This window comes from Ixodes scapularis, unplaced genomic scaffold (assembly GCF_016920785.2).
Source record: "Ixodes scapularis isolate PalLabHiFi unplaced genomic scaffold, ASM1692078v2 PGA_scaffold3__209_contigs__length_174095766, whole genome shotgun sequence".
NCBI lineage: Eukaryota > Metazoa > Arthropoda > Arachnida > Ixodida > Ixodidae > Ixodes > Ixodes scapularis.
Genome location: NW_024609868.1, coordinates 74,472,020 through 74,490,303, shown reverse-complemented (window position 1 = coordinate 74,490,303; position 18,284 = coordinate 74,472,020). Strand labels below are relative to the sequence as shown.

Sequence of the window (18,284 nt, the reverse complement as noted above, 5' to 3'; positions counted from 1 at the left end):
TCATTGATATATAATTTAAATATTAAAATGGCCCCAAAATCTCCCCGAGTGAACCCATGACACACTGCAGAAGTGCACCTGTTTGTTTCTACACTTTGTAACCGAAATTTAATGTTCCTCAAAATAGTCTAGAAAACGTGGAATAACAATATTTTGGTAAATTACGACTTATGTCGCTACTACTGGAAGCAGTAATGGCCTCGATTTTTCACATCGAACTCCTAATTGAGGAAGTAGTATAAACACTGGGCAAATATGTCAAACGTATATACATTTCAATTAAGATTGCTTTAAAGATGACTAACAATGGTTAGTAGTCACTCGCAGAAGCAAACATCAATTTAACTGTTTCATGCAATCTAAGAAACTACTTCGATTTCAATGGCACTTCGGCAGGCATACAAATATTTTAGTTTTTAATAAGTAGTATATCTACATCCCACGTAGACAAAGAGCTAATTTATTTTGGCTAAATAATGAACTCTTTGGCAACAAAACAAAGTCGATCGTTGCTGAAACTGGGTCTGTGTTTCTGCGGTCCTTCGCTGCTGACCCCGCTGACTAAATTGCGACAAACCCTTTAGAGGGCAATTAAGCACCAAATAGCCGTACATTTAAAGTCAATAAAGATAATGATCACACTCAGCACTTCGCGGATTCTGTTCATCTGCTTCCACTTCAGTCCGCCTCCTCCCCTTGGAAGGTGTGGTGAAGACTGCGGCACATCCAGTGAGCGCCCCGTCTCGCGACCCGCGCATGTGGACCACAGGAAGAAGATAACGACAAATAACAACTATCACATTACACCTCTTTCACTTGGCATAGTGTTTCAGCGTCGGGGTCGAAATTTTAGCATGTTGGAGTCGATTCTCCTCAAGGGACTCTCGGAATTGCTTCCTTTTCCTTCGTCTATCTACTTGTCCCTCGCCCGCGCATTAGCAATCGTTGCATGGTACAAATAAAAACTTTCCGAATTTTTTTATTAAATAATTGAATTTAAAAAAAAGATTGCGGCACATTTTTGAAGCCAAGTGCGGCCGGCAAACGTCAGCATCGTCTCGACAAAATCGTAGATAAAGTCGCACTCCTTTTTACCCCACAACCACAACAATTTTAACAATTTTCTATAATAGCACATAAATTATGGAACTTTCGAAAGCCTTTCTTTGTTACCACAATAATTTCAGCGTGACTTTATTGCCGTATGCTGAAGTGTACGGAGGCCTTTCCTTCAGGGAAGTATTTTTTCCCTCTGGAGGCACAACAACAACACGACCGAACTCCGTGACGCATCGCACCCAAGCATTTGTTGATTAAGCTTTGGTGAAAAAAAAAAGACACAGGTTTTCCGTGTATAGATCCAAAATATTTAGTTGGAATGTCGTCTTGGTTTAGGAGATCCTGTGGAATCGTGAATATAAAATGGGTTTTCCCACAGCTATAAAGTAATACTCAAATTATTTTCAATAAGAACCTGCAATAAAAATCAGTTTTAATGCTATGCATTTCTTTATTACGTTTCCGTGCGAACCGCTTACAAACGTAATCTTATAAAAAGTATATGAACAAAGCTCCAGCCTCTTTGTCTCAAAGACGTTATTATTGAGTATTTGGCAGCAACCTATATGTCCAAAGTTCTGTAATGCATGGAAAACATGGTTTAAGCAACGATCGCTTAAGTGTGTTGAGAAAGCATTAGGAGTCGTCTCGGAAAGTGAAGGATAACATTGTTTATCAAATGCCGCCACCCTCCTCTACAACATCTCCATGTACAGTGCCGTGCAATATGGAAGACCCACTGGGAGCGCGTGTCCGAGGCGGTGGCTGGGGGGGCGCTGCGAGCGCTCCCGGCAATTCCATTCTGCTTTGAGGGGAGGGCGCTCACTCGGGGCTCCGCACAAACTGGTAAGCGCAGCGCGTTGCGCAGTAGCCTTTAACTTTTGAATAAGATAACGGTTAGTTCTGACCAGGGTGTAAGATAGACAGGTGGGGAAACAACAGCCAAAGGAGCGACCGGATTGTGTCCCCCTCGGTTTTCTCTTTTTCTGTGGCGCCATCTATGTGAAGCACCGCGAACTCTCACTCCGGGTGGGCGACCGATGGCGACCGGCAAACTGACGGTGATGGTTTTTCGTGGATTTTCAATGGAGAACTGTCGTGCTCTCGGTTTATTTTGTGCACTCTGCCATAAAGTTCCACGCAAATCCGATTCTGATTTTTTTCCTCTCGCCGCAGCGCCATCTGTCGGAAGTCGGGGGTACCCGTAAGCAGACGAGTACACAATCCGGTCACGGCGCTGCGGTAGGCTTCTATGGGCCGTTTCCCCACCTGTCTATCTTACACCCTGGTTCTGACACTTCGGCATCTGGTCCTGACCGCTAGCGCTGTACATTAGAGCGGAGGCTGAGTGTTCGCCGATGCGTAATTTATTCTTGCCATGAAGCAAAAATCTTTTAACTTTTTTATGGACACTTTGTGCATTTTATTGTTTTTTTGTCATGGTAACCAAACCAGGTGTGCTAGCGTATCTTGTAATGGGGTATGCAGGGAGTCGGAAGGAAAGAACGGACAAACTTCTGGGAGCAGGAATTTTCGTTATAAACCGTTCCATGCTTTAAAGCGTTAAACCTGGTATCCCACGCATCTGGCGCTTACCTGTTAGAGTGAGCGAAGATGAAGCTTCTTCACTTTGATCTTCTAGAAAACTCCACTTGAGGCAAAAGAAAGGTCGTTTCTTTCTCCAGAGAATAGGTATTTTCGAAGCCCAAAAGACACTTTTTTTTTTCGCGTGGAATTGCCTCCTAAAATATGTCGCCCTGTCTCAGTGGCTTCGTTCTTAGAAAGAATATACAAACAGATTTACATGTGTGACACATCGGTTTCTTTTTTTCACAAAATACAGTAACGAACGAGCCCCAGAGGCTTGAGTATATCTGATTCGGCTAATGAAAAATATAAGTCGGTATATTGTAATGCGGAGATGTATACTTAAGGAACTGCATGCAAAACTGCATATTCATGTTTTTCTCGTGACATTAAACAAAATGAGTATGGGTAACTCAAACACGACAAAAACATGCAATCACAAAGGAAAGGCAACAAAAACAAACAACTGAGATGTGGAGTTTGATGTTGGAATCCTGTGTCTAGGGCAACAAGTAAAGATTGAAGAAAATGTGATTCCTGGTATCCGAGCATTCAAAAAATGAAAGAACATCAAAATATGGACATGTCACAAGTCCGTTTCAGTGACATTTTAAACTAGATAACTTGATTATTTTTAACAGCTGAAAAAGGTTGGCGTAAAATTAATTAAAAAAAAAAATAAATGACAAAATCTGCCAGACGGCAAGTTTCATAGTAAATGAAATGGCAAAGTCCTGTCACATAAATCTATCAAATGATTGCTTTAAGTGTTTTGAAAAAAAAAACCTCTCAAGCCCTACAAGTTTTATGAAAAATGGTACCTGCTGGAATGTTATGCGTGTCTGGTATTTCTCGAAAAAAGTATTTAATCGCAGTTTCCCTATTACAGAAAGTTATGAAATATCATGGAAGAAAACTAAGCATTTCTAAAGCATATTTACAAAATTGGAAATATAAAATATCAGCCACCGCAGTTTAGTTATATATGCCGTTGAATTTAGCAATCTTATGTAGAAGGCTCCAAGACTCTAATTCAGCTTCCCAATGAGTAAATAGTTTTGACAGTCTGCAAACTTTTACTCGTTTGATGATACAAGAAGGCAACCACAATATACGATCTGTATTTTAAGTTTCTTTGGCGTCACTATAAAGGCTTAATATTAAGTGCCTCATAAAAGGGCAACTGACAACCTCAACCTCAATGGATCACGATCAGCAGAGATTGTGCCAATGAATCAGAGATCAGGGCTGACACACTCTAAAAAAAGCCCGTGCGTCTGCTTTCCCGCACAACACTCGGAGAGCCAATCACTGCAACTTACGGAGGCACCACAGCGAATGACGATGCCGAAACATATGTTTAGACCAAAACGCAGTCTGAGTTGTGACATTAAACAATGCAAGCATGACGTTTTGCATTGCTTAATGTCACAACTCAGACTGCGTTTTTTGGTCTAAACATATGTTTCGGCATCGTCATTCGCTGTGCTGCCTCCGTAAGTTGCGCTGATTGGCTCTCCGAGTGTTATGCGGGAAAGCAGACGCACGGGCATTTTTTAGAGTGGTGCACAGCGCTTCAAGGGTATAATCTACGTATACGTCACCAACAGAAAAGCCAATCGTGCAACACCATCGGAATTGGCCTTGAAGCAAGACACAAGCTACAAAAGCAACTGTTCCCGGCCGACCCCGACACAGGCAGCAGCGGCGGCGGATCACAAGCAACCTAAAACTTCGTCCTGTATTTCCCACGTCAGTTAACCAACCTCTTCCTTTTCTGCTAAGGTCTGTTTGCCGCTGCTGCTTCCATACAGCCTTAGATTGCACTGCGGCCGAGCTAAGCGTTCTTTTTGCTGCTGTGAAAAAAAAAAATAGAACTGCAAGCATGACCAAGGACAACAATGAACTCGCTAAAGCGATTGAAGATTCGCGCCGTGAGATCAGAGCCAAAGTTCGGGGCGTAAAAGAGAGTGTAAAATTCAGTAGCGACAATCACGACAACCTCAAGGAACTTAAAGATGAGGCAAAAGAACTACGTAAGGAAATTCAGCAGTCAACCAACCGAAACAGGGCGCTTGACACGGAGAACGCTATGCTGAAAACAAAGATTGAGGAAATTGAAATGTCCCAACGTTTCAATAATCTGGAAATCGAAGGAATGCCTTCAGAAGGAAATCCTCTAGTAAAAAGAATCGGCACCATCCTAGACAAGCCCATTACGGAAGGTGACATTGACATCTGTCGTGTTCTAACATTCAAAGAAGGTCAGAAAAACATTATTGTCCGGTTCGTGCGACGCTCAAAAAGAAATTAAATTCTAGCGAAATCAAAAAGTATTAGGCTGACGACAACGGCTCTCGAATGCGGCGGCCCAGGTACCCCGGTTTACGTGAACGAACACCTAACAGGTTTAGGCAAACAGTTGCTCGGGGCAACCACCGCACGAAAACGAGTAGTGGGGTGGAAGTTTGTGTGGACTAGGGGCGGGAAAATATTTACACGTAAGGACGAAACTTCGCAAGTAATACAAATCAACAGTCAAAGTGATGTGGAAAAAATAGCCAGTTAGACTTCCCATGAGTTTCTCGCTCTGGTGAGATTTTTTTATAATGGAACCCCAGCAGGAGTGCAAATATTATAATTGTTCATTTTTCAATAAGTTACACAAAAATTACCGGACTCACTTTTCTGTCATGCAGTTAAGCACACAAAGTGCCATAGAGATCAACAGGACAAGCTTTACCTTTTTTTTCAATCACTATCAGTTAATTTTGACGTAACGTAATTTACAGAAACGTGGCTCACTGCGAACGAGGCTCCGCCCTATTTTGAAAGATACAAATTTGAAAGTTTATGCAGAACTACAAAAAGGAGTGGTTGAATAGCCATGTATTTTAAAGAAAACTTAAACTACGAAATACTGGAAGATTTTAAATTAATTAATAAAAATATTGAGTGTCTAGTTGCCAAAGGAGAGTTTGCGCATATTGCGACTGTGTATAGGCCACCTTCTGGCAATGTTACTGACTTATTAAAACATTTTGACAACGTGCCAAAAATTTTTGGGTGAATTTTCTTTGCCATTTTGATACTTAAGAAATCAATCTTAATACAATTGCTAATGATGGACATGCCAGGAAGTTTCGGATTATTTTAAATTAATATGCCTGTAACAACGAAATAACACTGCCTGCCAAACCGACTCAAAAGTGTGCAACTTCAATTGACACCTGTGTTACTAATGTGCTTGCAAATAAACTTGTTTCTGGTGGGTTTATAGAGGACAGCAGTGACCATCTCCCTATTTTTAGCCTGTGCCTTTTCATGCGAAAAAAAAAAACACAAAGCAAACTGAAACACTTTTTTATAGAAATATAAACGATGAAACGCTGAACACTTTGACTTCCCTTTTAGAAGAAACAAATTGGGGAGAAGTGTTCACAGGGGGAAATACTTGTTCAGCCTTTAATGTCTTCCATCGGAAGTATAAAGCTGTATTACGTATCCTTTCCTTTAAAACAATCAAAACAGAAAAGTAATAAAATTAGAAAACCCTGGGTAACCGCGTCTTTAGTAAAGAAAATAAAAGAATAAAATATATCACAAATTCTTGCGTTCGCGTGATCTGAACGTACTAAAAGAATTCTGAAAAATGATGAATAGAGTAAAATCGGATTTGAAGGCGGCCAAACGCCAGTATTACCAAAATAAATGTATGCCTGTTCACAACGGACCAAAGAAAAGTATGGGAAGTTTTTAATAGTGTAGCAAACCTGAAAGAACAAAAACGATGTGACGGGCGTTAAAATGGTAAACAAAATGATCAAGTTTTTGTTTTAAAAATTTCGGCGGAAGTATGGTAATACTTTCATCGATACAAACGCGGACGTGATGACAATGACGAAGATAACAAATTCAATAATGCTTTTCCCGAAAACGATGTATGAAATAGAAACACTTATTGATAAAATAAAGAAAGACCTAGCAGCGGGTGACGACAAGCTGAAGGCTCAACAACTCAAGTACGTAGCTAGAATTATTAGCCCTATTCTATCACACCTCGCGAATAAAATGTTAGAGGGCGGTATTTTCCCGACTGATTTGAAGCTGGCTAAAGTTACTCCTATTGACAAGGGCGGTAGTAAAAAAAGTATCGAAAATATAGGCCCACTTCTGTACTGACATTATTCTCTGAGATATCTAAAGGCATAATAGAAAACCACCTAAAAAGTTTTTCTTTTTTTAGAAAACATTGCGTAATATCCGCCGCCCAATACGGGTTCAAAAAGGAAAAATCTACAAGGCAGGCACTTCTGGACATAAAAGAGAAATTGATTGCAAATATTGAAAGCAAGTTAATTACACTCGCACTGATTTTATATTTGAGGAAAGCATCCAACACCCTTCAGCATACTATTTTACTCAGAAAACTAGAACATTACGGAATCCGCGGGGTCGAGCTCGCATTACTAAAAAGCTATTTAACAAATCGGCAGCAATACGTAAAAATTGACGATCTAGAGTTAAATAAGGAAAAAACGCGTCAAGGTGTCCCGCGGGGCTCCATATTAGGCCCTTTACTTATCCTAGTTTATATAAATAATATCTCGCAAGAATTTCTGGTTTTCCGGAGTTAATAATGTATACAGATGACACTAATATATTTTTTTAGTGAAGATATTTTAGTATGTTTGGAGGAAAGGGAAAACGCCTATCTTGTAAAGCTTTCAAAATGGCTGAGTTCCAGTGGGTTACAATTAAACAGAAGCAAAAACAAAATATGTGATTTTTAAACCTGTAACGAAACGTCTTACAATACGTTTGAAGGTGATTTAATACAAAAAATAACCGGGCAAAAATTTCTGGGTGTGTGGTTTAACCAAGACCTAAAATGGAATATACATGTAAATTATCACGAGTTAGTGGCTGTATTTATAGAGTGGCAAGCCTTGGTGCCGAGGTGGTTAATTGAAACATTGTATTAATCCTTTTCTTTTTTCAAAATGTGTTATCGAATTCTTATATGGGGCACTACCACAGTAACTGATTACTGTAAATTAATAATCCTACAAAAAAAAGGGTTCTGCGCATACTCGAAAACTATGGGGGGGGGGGGGGGGGGGGGGGGTATTAAATATAAGATCTTAAAGGCAAATTAATTATACTACTTCAAATTATTTAAGAATTGTATCTGTTTTGTCATGTTAAAAGAAGTGAACCCTATGGAAGAACAAATTACGGAAGGCAGAGTATACACTATCAAACAATTAGTCTATTAAATAATATGCCCTCTATGAACTATACAAAATCGTTCCCTTTATTTAAAAGAGAAGGTAGAGCACTGCTGGTAGGCAGCGATATAAAATTTGTCTAAGCTTTTTATTCACAATAATTAAAGCGTTGTATTCTACTTTATACCTTCAAAGTTAATCTTTGTTGTTTATTTTGTTGGGTATTTACTGTTCAGTTTCCGTAAAGTGAGCGATAATGATGTTTGTTATTTGTGTGTTCCTTATATGACTTGCTTTTCTTTTTATGTTGATTATAATCTGTATTTTCTTTTTTTTTTTGCATTTAGTACACATTTTATCCCTATTTACATAGCTTTTATTGTTGTATTTGTGTTATGTATGTGTGTCTCAGTTCTGTAAAAAGGTTTATCACGCTGCATTATTTTGTTAGATGGAATGGATTTCCATATTATTTTTTATGTGTGGACTCTAAGGGACCGGTACCACGTCCGGCTTTTTTAGCCTTTCTTTCGGGCTCTGCCCGAGAGAAAACAAATAAAGAAAGTACTCTTTTTTTATTGTATTTTTCTATCATAGAAAGTGTGACCTTTGTTTGATAGAAACAAATTTTCGCTCTTTGGCTGGGTGACTCAGATAATAAACTGTGTTTCGCTAATTCAAAACGAACGAAAAAATAAGTGAGAAAAGTATATTTAAGAAAATCAGAAACAAAAGAGTAGGCAAACAAAAAATTCGAAGAAGCAAAAAAAAAATGTCGAGATGTATCAAGCGCTTATTATTTTCTTAGAGCATTCGTGAGACTGCTTAACCTCTAAAAGCCCCGCGTTCTTACTCAGCCCAAACAAACCGCACATAAGCATGATTACGAAAAGTATAAAAAAGCAAAAAGCACAAATCTTGTTTCCCGGGAAAGTTCCACTCCAACAAGACCTCTTGCCAAAACGGGATACGCTGACGATTAAATGCCAACAAGCGAGAGAAGACAAAAAATAAACGCTGAAATTAAGTCTACACCGACTTCCTGAAACAAAACTGAAAGATAATTCTCCGAATGACGACTCTTGCGTAAAACCGGTCTAAAAACCGCGCCCGCCACAATTGAGTTCATTCCCTATGGTTATAAAGTGACCAACAAAGCAATTCAAGAAACAATTCGCTTTAGTGTTCTTTGTCTTGGCAGCTTTCCTGCTCCCCGCCGTGCGGGAAAACACGCCTCGACAGCGAGCGTACGCATATGTAGCTGCGCCAATTTGAATGAAGAAGCCGCGTTACTATAAGCACCTCCACTTATAGTATCCCGTGATCTCTGAAGAGCTGCATTCTCGACGTGCACACCGAATAGGACAGAAGCGCCCCCCCTTTAAAATATTGCTATGTGAGCTTCCAGGTACGTCAAGGTTGCATCCAGGAATTCCCTTCTTCTCGCCTCCTGATTTTGTTTTTCTGTTCGCTTTATAAGGAGAGACTGTTTGGCGAATCTTCGCTGCAGAGAGTAGTCGGCACTCAGTACGACACTACACGTCGCCGATCAGAAAACACAGTTACACAGTCGCAGCCATGACAAGGACGGTGCTGGTATTTGCAGTCACGCTCCTTCTTTCGGCGGTGCTCGTCCATGGAGGGAATTACTTGTGCCGTGAGTTCTCTTAAAAGTATCTGTACTTATTTGCTCTGTTATCACTACAAGAAATTCAAAGTGGTTAAGAGGTCCCTTGTGCTTGACATCCAAACTTTTACTCGACGTTTTCCCGATGGGCCTCGTTGGATGTTCGAAAATTATACCGCAAGTGCGAATTTTATGCTATCGCGGACAATATGAGCTGCAACAGTCGGTCATTCTTTTGTGGCGTACCCGCCGGTTTCTTAAAAATCTCTTATTTTTCCACACTGTTTGATGAAACGCGAAACGTGGTTTTGCAACCTTTGAACAGTATGACAGATCGTGAGATAGTATTAAGTCGTGGGGATTGCAACCGCAGAAAAAGCAGGATTGGGTGTGTGGCAGCTATGCACATACCGGTTAATATTACCGCGAGTACAGCATTGGCTCTGATTTGGGTCCCGACTCATGCATGTAATACATGCGCAATTCGTTACAGAGTAAATTATTCTTGCCATTGTGGGCATTGACCAGCAAAATACAAGTGCTACATATACTTGCATTACTACAATTCAGGTAGCTCTTATTGCAAAATTTCGTTAAAAACCTAACTGCTGAGAAGCTCGCCTTGAGCATGCTATATTCCAGTTGAACCTTAGGTATATATGTACCCTACACCATTTTCAAGCACTCCTGCCACATCTCGAAGTGATACGAAACGTAGCCTAAATATTTTAGCCACGCCTACTCACACATAAAATTGAAACCGGGACGACGTTCTGAACGCTAATTATTGTAGATTGTACAAGTCGGGCAACTTTGGAGGTTTATGCACACTGCGATTTTCTTTCTTCGTTTCTTGGTTGTCTTTAGTTTTCTAGTACTCTGGAGCTGGTGTAACCCTAAAAAGTAACATAGGACGTGCACGCCCTTACTGTTCTTAATATTTACAGTTTTCTCTTACATCACGTTTTCCTTTTGCATTTTTATGCTTCCCGGACAGAGGCTTCCACGTATTAAAAACAAAATCGCTAGAAATTATTTTTCCGGAAGTATAAAGGAGCTGATAAACAAAGCAAAAAAGGCTCACTACAAATTCTTACTAAAACACATGTGTTCCCCCGTAGGCCTCAGCGAAGAAGACATGGTCAAGGCAATGGACTGTATTCACAGAACAGTAAAACCAGAAGTAAGTGACACTCGATGCTTCCTCCTACGATAAGCGTATATGTTTTCAACAATCTTTCTCTTGTGCCTCGAATCTCTCGATTACATATCAATACCCGTTTCCACGCAGGTCGCGAAATTCATGGAAAGGTTGCCGGGAAATGGAATCGGACACATCCGAAGTCTGTGCAGACTAGGCTCCGACATTGTAAGAGGCTTTGCCCATATTGCGCTCAATTAATTTCTTTTTAGGCTTTACATTTAAAGTAACTTAGAGCGTCTATCTTTCCCGCAGAGCGCTGGAGAGAGTCAATCTCTGCAATCTATAGGGAGCGAGGCTCGACAAATGACGAACCTGAAAATATGTTTAGACACAAAGAAAAGCAGTCTGCACTCTGGCACTGAGCATGCTCCAGATTTCTTAGAGTGTTGCAGCTCTCTGTCGTGTTCAGATCGCCGTCTGGGTCACCTATAGTCTTTATTTATAATTTTTTTTTAAAAACACCTTTTAGCATGCTGTTGAGACCAACATTCCTGTACCATTTGGCAGTGATTTCCTTATAAATATTTTTTACATCAGCTGAATTTCTCGATCTTGCACAACCATGCTGCTACGAAAATGTTATTAATCTGTCTACCCGAATTGTCTCTGAGACAGAAACCTGCGTAATACCGAGGTAATGACTCCTGACGTGATCTCTGGTGCGATGACTTGGGTTAAGTGGTCATGTAGCGCTGATCTGATCTCTTCAACGTCAAAACACTAGACGAAACAGAACAACTATAAACAGGCTCGATTATTGGGACACCAATTATCGCACTACTGAGCTGCACGTTACGCCTGCATCGAACATTTATGAATAACCTAAGAGGGGTCTATAAAAACGCATTTTCACTAAAGCCAAAAAGCTTTAGAGGAAAGAAAATGTCACAAAAAAATTCTCGAATAACTTTTTAATAAAAAAAAATTAGCTATCAAGAAACAAGTTGATAAATCTGTTTTAAAAAGAATATCTACTGGTCGCGTTTCATAATCACTTGGTGACTGAACTAAAGAGGAAGATTTATTTTATTTCACAATTTTTCTTCAAAAATAACAACAGAAAAAAGACAGAAAATACGAAAAACCGGCTACGACACGTTCCGTGACGCGCATCATCATTTGCATTTTTCAAGTCATTTCGCATACGTTTTGCATTCCGTTGCGATTTCTTTTTATGCTGCTGTCATGTGCAAATGCCGGTACCTCGAAACAACAATAGCATTGGCAGTTAACAATACCATTAAAAATTCACTGCCACTTAGAATTTGTTTTTGTGCCTCCCCACGCTAGTTATACTTTTTTTTGTTGCTAATCGCAAATATTTAATGCGTGTCCTTCGACTTCCAAGTAATAATAACAATAATAATAACGATGAACTTTATTTGCATCGAAAACACACATAATATTAGATATTAGATGTTGCACGTGCCGTAGATTTCTTCTGTGTGCTCTTTTTGACTCTGCATCATTACTTAGGCTACTCCCGTTCATGAGCACTGAAAATAAACAAATGAATGAAGTGGATAATGATGCTGGAGGCCTGAAGGACAAAACTGTCACATTGACAGCTTTTTCTACAGGACCGGCAAATTGACACCATGAATGTTTCACGTAATAAGAAAATAAGCAAAAAGAGTCACGGTATTGGTAACAAAAAATAATTCATAATACCAGGCACATGAGTGCTTAATATTTAGAATAAATCTGAGAGAATCACTAAATGTAAGCAGTAGTGGCTTAAGACGTACCTATCATGATACACCTGAGTCACACTCAGGAGGCAGAAGCCACAGTGGCGTCACTAAGGGGGAGGGGCCAGGAGGAGGAGGAGGGGGGGGACGGACTGAGAAGTTAGCAGACCCTTTACAGGTTGATCTCGCGGTTCTACTGCGTGCTGTTCTATCTAGTGTTCAGTATTTTCAGTCAGATATCCAGATGAAAACTATATATATATATATATATATATATATAATGTATATATATATATATTTACGAGATTTGTTCGTGAAGTACTAACAATACTGTATTTTGCTTACAGGACCGGTTGGCAACAATCATTTACACGGTAAGACACATTTTTAGCTGAACAGTTAAAGTTAATGCACAATTCTGACCTTTAATAACCTCGTATACTGAAGTGTTTGCCTGCTCTTAACATCTACAATTTCAGGAAGACTACATGGTGGAATTCCTAAAGGCGGACGAGAAGTGTAAACCCAAAGAATAATTTACTGGCGAAAGCCATCCTCTTCTACATCGGTTTCCGAAAACCCTTCCCAAAGACTGTACATTTCCGCAACGAAATAAAACTTTCACTTCGTCAAACTGGTTTAGATCTGTTTTACATTTTATTAACACTGTTTTGCACGGTTCACGTCGTTTTACATTAAGCGTATACAGATGGTAACACCACTTTTAAACATATCGTAAATTATGTTTCTTAAAGCTGTTTGTTGTTTTAACTCATCCGCCAAATTTTGGGTAAAAACGTAGCAATAGTAAGGGCAATATGCGTCTTAATCTGTTTTTCGAGAATCACAATACATACAACTCTGCTCAACGAAAAATTATTTATATATACAAATAGTTACAATCTTAATAAGGGCATGAAATCGGTGCTCCGGGGACGCCACCCGTGGCTACACCCTTTCAGCACCCTTACTTCAGGAATAATACCCTTCATAATTATAGAGCAGGATGCTGTTAAGGGTGTTGTTCCTCATGTTCTGAATAAAAGGGTGTAGAAAGGTTTGTTGTGTTACCAGTGTGGGAAAGTGACAACATACCTCTTTCAAACAGCTTTAACGGAGGTCTTATGAGCGGCGACATCGAATAATTATTGGCCTTAGCCATGTTTCTACTTTCAGTTAAATTCCTTGAGCTTCGACATATCATGTCTTAAGCGAAATAATAAGGAGAACAAAGTAACGTACTTGTAACCTTCGTAATTGCGACGGCGGTCACCTGTGAATGAGTATTATCGAGAGTATAAGACGGTAAAGCAGTCAGCATGGTCTATAGTCAGGTCTTGTGAAGGTTTAATTGCGTTTGTATTTGTTGATTACATGCACGTTACTACTGTATATGGTGCGTGCTGCTTTTACACTTATTGCGCGTAAAAAAAAAGATATCTGTAGGATGGTCAGCACCCGGGTTCTAGGGTGCTAAACAGCACCCTAAGGTGTCGTAGTGACACTCTTGAGGTGTTAGCCTTGGTACAAACAGATTTACATCTTAACCGTGTACACATCTTAGTGCGTATGAGAATGCAAGGCCCCCTAAAAAACCGACACCATATAATTTTTTATTATTTATTTCCGATTCCATTAGGGCCAAGGGCACTTCATTGGGCGATTCGTTTAGATGCTTAAGAACAAAATGATGCCATTGATGATGGCGGCTTTGTTCGCAAGGTCATACCAGTTTCGAATGACGTGTTGTGCGCTACAGGCTATGTCCCCTGTTAGCGCGCATTCACCAGACACTCTCTTCTTACAACGAGATAACGCACTGGCGCGCATTGGCCCATCTGCGTTTTACAAGAACGCGAAGGTTTGGCACTTTTTGCGAGATCGAATATACGTACTACCTATAAGAAATTGTTGTCTATAACACGTTCCGTGGCTACTCAATAGATGGCACCAGTGTGTCCTCTCAACGCAAGCAGTCGTATGTGTGCGAACCAGCCTTTGGCATTCAGTCTCGCAGCAACAATACATTGTATAACACTTTTATTCTCAACATATATTTTTCAATCAAAATTAAATTCCCATACGTACGTCTGAAGTTGCTGACAATAACAGTTCCATGCAGAGTCGCCGTCGTTTGTAAGGAGCCGCAAAAAATGTTCTATGGTTTTCTCGTTGCTGAAGGTTTATTGTAATGTATATTTTTATAGCCCACTTTTTTCTGCAACGCTCCTGGTCCTGGGAATAAACCAGCAGGTTAAGTTATTTAATAATTCATAAATAATTAAACAGCTTAGCTTGGTCTGTTATTGTGTACGCTCTGCTGTGCAGTAGGTGAGTGGCATCATTGCAATTCGGAAAACCTGGCGGTGTGCCTTAGAGGAACATAAATGTGGAACTTGTTTTGTGTGTTTGTTTTTTTCGTCGCCTTTATTTTTGTTTTGAACAGGTACCTAAAGCTTAAAAGAGATTGAAAACACTCTAGCGTATCAAAATATTCCGCCTTTGCACAGAATTGCGCTTCTTCCCCGTGCCGTCCCAAAATTCAAACTATCCTCATGCAATCCTAGCGATTTAAAAGGAAACCGCATAATTTGTATGGGTTCCAATTATATGAACTGCGAAACGTTCGGTGAGATTCAGGTACACCATACCATAAGAACAATGTTGGTTTTCGCTGCAGAATTTCAGAAATGAGAGCTCAATATTTATTTGTTTTGTTTTGCTTTGTTTTTATGTTGGAAAGTTTTTCGACTTCAAACAAACCACGCGGCCACGGTCGCAAACGGCGAAAACACTTCGGCCGGATATAGCTCCCAAATTGAACATTACCATTACACGTCGTTGTTTGGCCACGTGCTCGGGAGATATTCGGGTTCCTGCTCGTGACCAATCAGAGCGCTAACAAACTAATAGCAGAACTCGAACAATGTCCGGAGCAGAGCATGCACACTGAGCATTACCAACCCTGGCAGGTGGCAGTGATGAACATGGGCGGCACGGAGCGACAGAACACGTGGAAGCTTATTCCGGTCACGAGAGGAGAACCTGCCCAATTTTCTGCGGTGTTTTCTGTGAAATAATCGCACGGAGCGAAAAACTACCCGCCGTTGTAAAAACAATAAACATGAAAGTTAAATCTAAAGCTGAGAAAAGCACGGGATGCTTTTTAATGAAACTCCTCATCCCAAAAATGCGTCTGTCCGTCCGTCCGATGTACGAATTTCCCCTCTAGCTTAGCAGGTAAATGACGTCGCGTGACATCGTGCATCGCGTGACCCAGCGACGACACCGTGACGTCACGGCACGTGACCAAGTCGCGTCACGTCATGTTACGTGACATGAGGTCACGTGACGTGAATTTCTCTGTTTAATCTAACAAAGAAGTAAACGTGACATAATCTGACGTCACGTCAGGTCACGTTACACTATGACGTCACGTGACCTAACGTCGCGTTGTCAAGTTTTGGTGTCACGGGACACTATATGAGGTCACGGTGCGTGCGGCCTTCCCATGCGTCGTGGGACTTCGGAGATGAAGGTCGCTGGTAAGTGTTAGCCGGCGTGGAAACTACATTTCAAGCCTTGAAGAGACGAAAGTAGTACAAAACAAAGTAATCATGTTGTGCGCATGTTTACAGAGCGTAAAGTTAGCAAGACCCGCTAGGCGTCTGGTATTTCCGCTGTGTATGAGAAATCTACGCAGTCCGGTATTAGGTGCTAGTCTGGGGTCTTCCTTCAACGTGTAAAATGCAGTAGTGAAGCACTACCGCAAGCCGGTATGATGTTCATCCATACCGAAACGGCAAGTGTGTAGTTGAACTTAGGATCCCTGGGTCCTGCAGCGTGAGCTTTCGTTTTACATGCTCCGAGCTGTGCCGTGTTAATTTGTTTCATGGAGTGCAAACTGCTGCTTGAGCAAGAAACCGAAAACGGAAGAAATTACTTTTTTATGGATTGCTGGGATTAATTAAGTTAATGCAAGGATGCGCGCGAGCTGGTTTCCCCTTAGTTGTGTTTCCCGACACTCCATGGTTTAAAACAAATGTTGATGGGATGTCATTTTATTTTTAGATGTATCGCAACGCACACTGAAGAAGGAGTTTCCGTTCAGTCCACATGGCATTAGGTATATTTAACCGCAAAAAATGACGATGGAGAGCCGAATGATTTTGTTATGCTCCTGCACGTCATGTCGATAACGACGCAAGACCTATTCGCGAATATTTTGTGAAATATGTGCGACAGGTTGTGAAGGTGTGGAAGACTCTGCCTTGAGTTTCCCCCTCGGCCCCCGACGCCTCAAGGAAGTACAAAACCCTAAAAAGTTTATTAGACAAGAGGGATGTTGGAACACACCGACCTGCGAATCGGCGAAGACCTACGTCAGAAAGGACACCTGCTTCTAATTTTCTCGAACCTGACCACACATCACATGCGTGGGACCAGCAGCCCATGGACACGAGTCAACACAACTTGCATTCGCAATGAGACATGAGAAACGACTTCCCGGCGCCCACAATTGGGCGCTCACGACCCTGTCCTTGTCGAACAGAAAAAGAAAATGTCGGCCCAACATCAACTTACACAGGTGTTCCTCGAGAGGCTGGCACAGCTGCCAATGAGGAATGACTGTCCATGACGATGAATTTGCAATTCGGAGCGGTAATATATTGACAAGCGATGGCTCCCCGCAAGGACTAACCATTCCAGTCAAAGACGTCGAGAAACCAGCATCGAGATGACCTGGCCCTTGTTTGTCCTGCTCTTCGCCACCGCCGTGATTTGGAGTGTGGAGGCGGCGGGATTGGATATCTGCAGTAAGTGACAACCGCGGCCCATTGAAGGGTTTTAGCAGATGGTATTTTTTGTAGAACGATACAGGTGTTGAAAGCTCCAGCCGACAATTCAAAGCGCGCTTTGGAGCGCGGACCTGGACTGGTATAGAGCAAGCGAAAACGGTTTGTTAAAACTGTCTATCGAATTTCTCACTTGAAGGTCGAATTCCGACTTCTTTATGGCTGGATAAAAAATGAATTATTCGCCCCTCTTGTAAAACCCTGAGAGGACCAAGCAGTCCCCAGGGGGCACGAAAACAACCTTCGGGGGAATAACGGAGAGTTATTGCATTTGGCTTGCTAACCTACGGCCATTAGGAGAGTAGAGAGAGGGTAGTCGACATACAAAAGAAGAGTGTATATCGGCCTTTAAACAAAGTGACACTCTAGGCAAAAGAAGAAGAGATGGGCTTAGTCTGCTTCTGAAAAATGAAAACCAAAATTCGACACTGCAGTCGGAACATTTCTTTTTAATCATTTACCGCTCAAGTGGTACACCTAGGTATCATCTCGACTGAATCGTTCAAACACGGATTACTACCCCCCAGCTCGGTGCATCTCCCTTGTGAAAATGCGTCTTTTTATAACGGGATTTCATCACCCAACGGTGGCTTAAATCCACCAGAATGGATTTATTGAAGCACAAACTCGACTTTCTTAGTGTTAGCTATGTGTAAACTTCAATGTATTTGGAGGTAAATTGTAAGCGCGTGACGTCCACGTAAGCGTCGAAATGTGGAGACTTTATAAGAGGTCCTACCACGTGGTTCGCCGCAAAAGCGAACTCCAAATGCATCAAAATAGGAACTACACATAAAAAGCAAATGATGCCTCGCGCAAGAACGGTGTTCCACAACAAAACACACCAAGGAAACAAAATGTGTGGGACTGCAACGCAGAACTGAGAGTCAAACACTCTTTTCCAAAATCTAACAACTGCAACACGTCCTATTTTGACGGACTGCAAAGCTCTTATTGAAATTTGCCGACTAAAATGAATATTCAAAAGGACACTGACAGGGTATTTATGCTCGACGTCGGTTTTATTTG

General features: G+C 41.0%; 1 protein-coding gene across 1 annotated transcript; it reads left to right on the top strand.

Annotated features, from left to right (window-relative positions):
• Positions 1–9,199: 9,199 nt before the first annotated feature.
• Positions 9,200–13,033, top strand: LOC8050582. The gene is made up of 5 exons (XM_002433833.5): positions 9,200–9,534; positions 10,626–10,687; positions 10,796–10,873; positions 12,747–12,773; positions 12,879–13,033. The coding sequence occupies exons 1-5, from the start codon at positions 9,456–9,458 to the stop codon at positions 12,933–12,935; spliced, it is 303 nt and encodes a 100-aa protein (XP_002433878.3). The 5' UTR covers positions 9,200–9,455; the 3' UTR covers positions 12,936–13,033.
• The last annotated feature ends 5,251 nt before the right edge of the window (positions 13,034–18,284 follow it).

Coding starts and splice junctions, on each gene's coding strand:
- LOC8050582 (XM_002433833.5), top strand. CDS start 9,456: ATGACAAGGACGGTGCTGGTATTTGCAGTCACGCTCCTTCTTTCGGCG. Junction 10,688..10,795: donor ACAGAACAGTAAAACCAGAA/GTAAGTGACACT, acceptor GTTTCCACGCAG/GTCGCGAAATTCATGGAAAG. Junction 12,774..12,878: donor TGGCAACAATCATTTACACG/GTAAGACACATT, acceptor CTACAATTTCAG/GAAGACTACATGGTGGAATT.